The sequence below is a fragment of the Porites lutea genome, chromosome 8 (assembly GCF_958299795.1).
Source record: "Porites lutea chromosome 8, jaPorLute2.1, whole genome shotgun sequence".
NCBI classification, from domain to species: domain Eukaryota; kingdom Metazoa; phylum Cnidaria; class Anthozoa; order Scleractinia; family Poritidae; genus Porites; species Porites lutea.
In genome coordinates, this window is record NC_133208.1 from 5394214 (window position 1) to 5402212 (window position 7999).

Sequence of the window (7999 nt, forward strand, 5' to 3'; positions counted from 1 at the left end):
TAGAACCAGAATCCTTCAGGGTTTTGCTTTCTTGTGCAAATTAGGTCTTTTGATATTTAAACCTCGCTGGGATTACAAAATTTAAGTATGAAAGGAAAAACGAAAAGGATTGTGGTCGTGGCAGTAAAACGACTCCATCGTGCAAATGGCCTATTCCTTCGCCAGTAGCACTCGAGGGTCCTCGGGGGAAATTCGCCAGACCTCGTCTACCAGAAGTTTCTTTACACCCTTTAGGCCCTAGAAATGAGTATCCACGTACAATTCACCAGACTGATTTCCATACATTTCCCTCAAAAATTAGTTGCGAGAATTTGATTTAAAAAAATCAAAGCATTTTCCCATTAGTGATCATGTTATTAATTCTCATAGGGTTTTCTCTTGATGATGTACTGATATTGTTGAGAGAAAATTCATGTTGATCACCCTTGTTACGTAAAGGATCGAGTAGGCTATTTTAATGAACATCATAGATATTACCAAATTTTTCCGCTTTTATTAGCCATGAAGAGGCATTTTACTTTACCGGTCCGTGAAACAGATAATAACTACTAGAGCAAAATAGCTAAATGTGTGATGAAACTGTAACGCGATCAAAACAACCAATTTTTTTAGAGGTTTTCGACTGGTTTTGATGTTCCAACAACAAACACATCTCCTTTGGACCCTGTGGTTTTATCTGAGACTCAAACGCTGCTGATTCGAAACTAAAAAAAGCAATTAATTTGAAGGGCGGGAGATGATAAACCCCCGGGGGTACTGCCATATATGGGCTATACAGGTACGTGCGGCTGTGAAGGGTATGGTTTACAAGCAGTTTACTCTGGGGTAGGGTAACAGGACTGAGTGAAGTCCAATTCGGTCTGTAATCATACGATTGATGTAGGAGTCGGATTTGTTTAATCACAAGTATGATTACAGACCGAATAAGACGACACGAAGTTCTGTTGCCAGTTAATCATAACTTTAACAAAATTTGTGATATATAAGGCTCTTTTGTTTTTTTAAATCAAAACAGGAGAAATTCCATTTAACCGCGCGCGTTATGGCGCGTTTTAGGTATGACACGTACGCTGAAATCAGGGCAGTTGATAGCCAATCAGATTTGAGTATTTTGTTGTAGTTATGATCTGATCAAAACAGGACAACTCCATTTAAGGGCGCGCCTGATGGCGCGTACCGTCGAATTATTTAGGCATGACACGTACGCTGAAATCAGGGCAGTTGATAGCCAATCAGATTTGAGAATTTTGATATAGTTATGATTAGAAACTGAGGGGAAAACTTCCGTGTTTGTTTGGACACAGACTGTGTGTATGTATTTGATGCAAATCGATCCAAACAGCACATTCAACAGACGGCCGCAGAGGAGTGACTAACATACCCTTGTTGCTGAGTATCCGAGAATGGGATCGGGAGAAAGTAAGGGACACTCAAAACGAAAAACTACAACTTCCTCAGGATTTTTGGGAAGGGGAAGACAAGTTCAGGTAGGAGCCAGTCGGGACTTTTTATAGATCTAACACAGAGGATCCATATTGTCAGGGGCACCCACGTCAATTTTTGGAAAATATCTGTTCGGAAGACGATTTGAGATCTAGAATTTTCGGAACATTTGTTGGAAAATTACTTGCTTGCCTGCCTCTCCTAGGACTTTCAAACATCCAAAAAATGGTATAATTGCCCATTTTGAAACGGATTTTTTTACCCTAAAAAGGTCACCTAGAATTTACGGGAGCCTTTTTGTGGCTGAAATTTTCAAAAAGGTAAGTGTTGATTCCTATAATTTTCGGATCACTAGACTTTCAGCTAGGAAATCCGAACAGATGAAAAATTTTTAGGGGATAACAATATGCCTATTTACCGTTTAAATACTAAAATACGCTTAACAATGCTATGTTTAAGTGGTTTTGAACTATATTCTCGTTGGGCGCCCCTGATATTGTTTTCACCCTATGAACTGAAAACACAACTACTTGATGCCAAGTCGGCCATCAAATAGAACTAGTACTAATTTGAATAACGTCCGTCTAGTCACTTCTTCAGTCTGAACGCGCTTATCTTCTACTTCGCAAGCATTTTGGTATTAGGAAATAGACCCATTGGTTCCCCGGTGTTTTTTTTTTTTCACCTTTTGACATGGGAAAATCCGTCATATCCGTTGGAAAGAGTCCCTTTCAATTAGTAAGAAAAGCACTTTCTTTGAGTGTCAACGTATTTAGCACGAAAGTACTAACTGGGACACTATTTTAACGTCTTCAACTGGAGATGGGAACGCCATTTTTTGTGGTCACCCGCGAAGGTCTAGCCACTTGCAGTGCAAAGGGAGTACCTTATTTTATTAAATAGATACTGATGAAATACCAAGATTTTTCCTTTTACTAAAAAATTATATCTTCATCGCGCGCAGTGAAGTAGCCTGCGTAGCATGGCGGTTTTGGTTGGGCGCGCTCAGTAATAAAGGCGGGCGAGAGATACTTTCAGCACTCGAAGATAAAATTCGTATCCCCGGCGCCCATGTAATATCCTCTATTTCTCAGTTATTTTAAGACCCTGAATATAGTCCGGCCCCGAGAAACGAATCCGCCGCCTCCCGTTGTACAGTCAAGCGCTCTACCGACTTTTTCGCGCTTACGACATCTCATTCAATTTGTCAAATGTTGGCAATTTTTTCAGTTTTTTTTTCAGAGTTGAATTCTAAAAGACAGTATCAAAGGTCAGTTCGGTTGTCGCAAACCGTGAAATTAGGTATTTTCACGTGTTAGTCGTGCAGTGACGGCAAGGAAATGTACAAAAGAGCGTGATGCACGTGCAAAGTTGTTGTTTTCCCAATCTAAACCTATTGCTTTTTTGCCGTTCTCGTTGATGTCGCCGTCGTCGTTGCTTAAGCTTCCTATTTATTATGGAAATGAATCCACACTTAAATATTTTCATTTACAATAATCGTATTTTGATTTGTCTGTTTGCAGTACTATGATTACAACGTTAGAATCCCTGTAGAAGAGATCAATGGTCGCGCTATAGGAAGAGAAATCACTCGACGCTGCGGAAACGAAGGGCAGCATCGATATCTGAATAACGTGGATTGGACGACATTGAGATTTCTGAGAGCAGCCAACTCATTCATCCCTGATGCTAGGGACGATGGCGCCAACATGAGAAATTGTGCCTTCATTCTTAGACAACCCGGAAGGGAGTTTGTCATCATTTCTGGAAACGGAGATTGGGAGTATGATTTCTCGGAAGACGCCGATGGCGAGATTTATGGCCGCTGTGTACGCAAGCCCTTTCTGCGCTATGCTTGGGATGGAGCCAAGTCAGCAGTTGTTCGCATATTCTCGTTTGTTGCTTCAACTGCAGCCGGATTTTTGACGGGAGGTCTCTATGGCGGTTCGAAGGCTTTGACAAATTATTCACATTACTGATAACTTACTTGTTTACTTGCGTGTAAATACAAAGCACAACTTACATCATTTTAGTCTTCTCGAGTTGAGTTAGCTTAGTTTGCTGTTTAGCTGTGGAGTTTACACAACTGTAGCTCCCACTGAAGGGGCTCAACCTCTTAATAATTCTGTGTACAAGAGGTCAGTGATTATAACTCCCTCGCTTTCTTTAATGTTTCATTCCAACGCTGTATTTTTCGTAATTCTTTTTATTTTAAATAAGCTTTTGCTTTGTTCTTAGTTTTTTCCTTTTTTTGTGAGGCATTTGAACTTTTGCGCTACCCACCCGGGCTACCCAGTACCAGAAGTAATGACGCAAACAGCAAAAAGAGTCATATTGTACTAATATTATGTTGTTATAGTAATCAAGTTTGTTATTAGTTTTTTAGGAGGCGTTAGACTTTTTGCACCGCCTCGAGTACCTGAAGGAATGATACAAAAACCTAGCAAGAGTTATATTACAGTATTCCACCATTATATTAAATCAAGAACAAGTTAAGCAGGAGCACTAGGTTTACTTGAAAGTGTGAATTAATCTGTGGTCCTAAATCACATGTAAACATGTATGAGTTACAGTCAAATTGTTGTTTAGTAAAAGTGTCATGTCTTTTCTTTTACTGTACAAATTGCTTAAATCAAAAATAAAATAATTTTATTGTGTGAGGATCTGATTGAATTTTTGTTTTCCTTTGTTGTTGCTGTTTCGTTTTTACTTTTACCGAAACGTTCATCAGAGAGCTTGTTCTTGGTCTTTGAGCCTGTAGAGATGGTAATTGACGTAATATGTATGCACGCCCAACAAAAAGGGTATAATAGGGTACAGAAAGAAGGGAATAGATGTCTTTATTTGATGTTCGTAAATTCTAACAGTACTCAATTAAAACTGACAAACCTGAGGCTGACAGTGCACTCATTTTAACCACCCATCCCCCTCTACCATCCTCCTCTCTGCAGTTTTAACAGGTATTTCGAGCTATTGAAAGCTACACAGAAAGGGAAGGAGTTGAAACAAAGAATTTGAGGTCAGACCTGAGAAAAAAAAAACATGGAAAGCTCCTTCTCACAAGGCCATGCAATAACTGAACTTTGCATATCAAGCTTTGCCATGTGCCTAACCTTATTGTGGCTTCATTCAAAGGCAAAAAAAAAACTCTCTTGAAGCACATTCAAGGGAAGGAAGAGTCATTGTAATTTCAGATGCGTAAAAGTTACTTACATTTCAACTTTAATCTGAATTTCTCACCATTTCAAGTTGCCTCTAGTTATCCTCTCTTGATTTCCACAACATGTTTGTTGATCATAACCTTAGGAAAAAAAAATCATTGACTGTGTAACAACAGTATGGTAACTCAATCCACATAACAAACTGATGGATTAATTTTTAAAAAAACAAACTGTTATACCCATGGGGTTAAAACACACTCACATAAAATTTAAAAAAGTCACAAAATTCTGGTAGAGTCTTATGAAAACAGCAAAAATTATGAGAGTTTCAAAATTTTACTCAGCCATCAGTGAAAATGGATTGAACAAGGACCACTGCAAAACCACAAAAAAGATGAGAATTACAAACTTTTGCGAGGCCACGGATGGAACTTAGGGGCACAATGTGCAAATTGGCCTGTGTTGAAGAGGTAATTTAACCCTGGTTAGTAACATCTGAGAAGCAGTGCCAAAATCCTTGCTCTGAGCTCCCAATGGAGTCAACGAATTACTGGAAATTCAAATTTCCTCTTAACCTGATTGGCAAACAACCTTGTTCCCAGGTTCTCTCTCCTACCCGTCGAGAGACCCTGGTTGGGTCTGGTCACATGTCTCCAAGAATCTGGGAGATTACAAACAAACGATTTGGGGAAGGGGCAGATAAGTGTGAGATTTGTCTCTGCAGAGCGTAGATGGAAAGTGCAGCCGAGAAACTGTGTACCTGACCTTGGCTTAAAGGTCATGACTAGTTAAGAAAAAACCTCGAACACCAAAAATAATGCAAAAAATCCTTTGACTGCGAAAGCGTAACGAACTTCAGAATATCTGGATCTTACGGGAATGCTTTCCTCTCCAAATGTTGACACATGCAGAGGACATCGCGGATTCACCGCTTGATAGTAGTCAAAAATAATTTACACAGTAATATTCATACCGATTTTCAAGACTAGGATTATATAGTTCGAAAGGGCACCGAATAGACCAAACATCGCTGTCCTCACCGATCTCAAAAGTGAATTAAAAAATAGATCATCATCAAAGCAACAGGAAGGGAGAATACGCCGCCCGGAAACAGTTTGACTGTTCAAATGAAAGGAGGTAAACAGAATCTTGAGAGAATATTTCAATTTATATTTTTATCTATGCCTCTGTGCGCTTCAGTTTTTTTCGTCGTCATTTCAAATCAACCGAATACAGCAACCGAATGGCCGGAAGCATCTTTCTTAAAAATATGGCTTGCACGACCGCCAACTGTTTATTATTCCTTTTTTTTATTTCTCTCGATGGTTAGGAATGCTTAGGTTTACAGGATTTTAAGAAATCACAGGGCTGCATATGTTTTTAAATAAAGTTTTCATATGGATCATGTACAAGAAAGCCTTTTGCTTGGAAGGTTATGTTGTCTGTTTTGTCTCTGTTTATACTGCAATAAAATATTATCTTGACAGTTCACCAAATGTGATATGAATTCCCTGCTCCCATATAGCTAGCGCAAAGACCGCTAATGGTGTAGGTTTTGCAGTATACTGATCCAGCCTGATTACCAGCAGCCATGTCAGGCAAACATTGACACTTTCAATGAAAGTTTAACGTAGAGGGATTTTCCCTTTAATATAAACACGATTGTGTAGAACTCAAGATCGTAGATCTTTGTTAGCAATTGGTGTCGTCAGTTAAACTAGGACAACATGAGTTTTTGCTTTCTCCTCTGGTAAAATAATTAACTTTAGGCGAAAATTTCCCATGGATTTAGTTATAGTTGTGGGGTTAGCAAATCTATCTTGCTCTTGCAGACCCTTGTGATCATTGTGTGGTGAACAAGACACAAAATTGAGAGACAAAGGACTTCTCCCTCAGAATTAATTTTGTTCTAGAGCCACGTGACCAGACCCAACCAGGGTCTCTCTCTCTCCCTCCGTAGGGACGGGTAGGAGAGAACGCTGGGAATGAGGTTGATTGGCAAATTGATAACGGTTTTTTAACAGGTTTTTTTTACTTTTCCATGCAGCAGTCTCTATTTCACACAAACAGTTTAAAATACACAAATAGATTCCAAACATGTATGCAAAATAAATGTATGGGGTTGAGTGGAAAACTTGCCCAACAGACTGAAAACCAACCAATATACTGAAAGAGGCAAATCATGATTGTATGCATGGTCATACCTAAAAGGTTTCATAGAATATGCCAATTCATAAATGGCCAGTTGCGGTAAGTTATAAATACCAGTTTATTGCATTTAATATCCGTATCCCACCGTCCACGGTTGAGGACTTGTCTTTTCTTCTTGCCCCTGAAGATAACAAAAAAATTGCACTCACCCCAGAAGACTTCCATCAAATATCAGTTTACCCCCTGAAGAATAGGGTTCCTATGGTATCTGAAGAATATGAGTCTACTCCTGAAGAATTTCATGAAAATTTAAGCTCCACCCTCAAAGAATTCAATACTTTTTTACTCTACCCCTAAGGAAATCCTCAGTTTTTATAACTCAGCCAGGAAGTATTCCATGGTACCTCAAACGGGGGTGGTGGGGGGGGGGGGGGGGGGACAGGGTGGGAGATGTGTATTGAATGCAAAATTCTTGGTTTGCGACCACATGATATGATATGACAAGGTGGCCATGTTGTGGGTCAATACAGTAGAATTTTTCTCGAAGAATTAACATGAAAATAGAGTTTACTTCCCAGAGGAGAGAAGTGTTTTTGTTTTTGACCACCAACATAGCCGCCGTCACGTACAAACCAGCAATAGCCCCTTTGAAAATCCAACTTACATTTTTTAGCGCTAAACACCTGCCTCGCCTTCTTTTCGCCTCCAAGGTAGAAAACTATGCAGCGACAGACGGTATCGTCAAAGACTTCTTTTTTAAGCTCGAGGGCCAGAGCTGTCAGAACGAGTGCTAATCTCTGTGATCTCCATTCAAACGGAATACTGACATTCTTTCACAAATACCGTAACACTTTGAGGTCGTTGAGGGCATTCCAATATCATAATTTAAAACCACCGAAACACCTCGAGACGGTAGTGCAATGTTTCTGGGAAGTTGTAACTCTATTCCGCAATAATTCCAAAAGAAATTTATGGATTGAAAATAGCCGTTCAGATAACATTCGCACTCGTTGCTTGTTTGTGTCAGGCATCCGCTGGCTGAGAGTCTGGGAATAAGTATGAAGAACTCGTACCCAGTTTTCGGGCACGGGACAACGAACAGAAGGGTTCCCCCATTAAAGAAGGGAGGGGAGGGTCAGTGGTACCCTATTGATCTAGCGATAATGCCCCCGATCACTTTCTTCTTTGTCTCCCTATAAAGGGACATGCACTCTGCGAGCAAAGAAAGTCAGAGGAATTGGTAT

General features: G+C 39.8%; 1 protein-coding gene across 1 annotated transcript; it reads left to right on the forward strand.

Annotated features, from left to right (window-relative positions):
• Positions 1-1303: 1303 nt before the first annotated feature.
• On the forward strand, positions 1304-4106 carry LOC140946062 (uncharacterized). The gene is made up of 2 exons (XM_073395130.1): positions 1304-1487; positions 2967-4106. Exons 1-2 carry the CDS (start codon positions 1404-1406, stop codon positions 3420-3422), a joined length of 540 nt encoding a protein of 179 aa, XP_073251231.1. The 5' UTR covers positions 1304-1403; the 3' UTR covers positions 3423-4106.
• Positions 4107-7999: the final 3893 nt, after the last annotated feature.

Bases quoted from the DNA above. Each gene is read 5' to 3' on its own strand.
- LOC140946062 (XM_073395130.1), top strand. From the start codon at position 1,404: ATGGGATCGGGAGAAAGTAAGGGACACTCAAAACGAAAAACTACAACT. The intron at 1,488-2,966 runs GTAGGAGCCAGT...GTCTGTTTGCAG, and splicing joins GAAGGGGAAGACAAGTTCAG to TACTATGATTACAACGTTAG.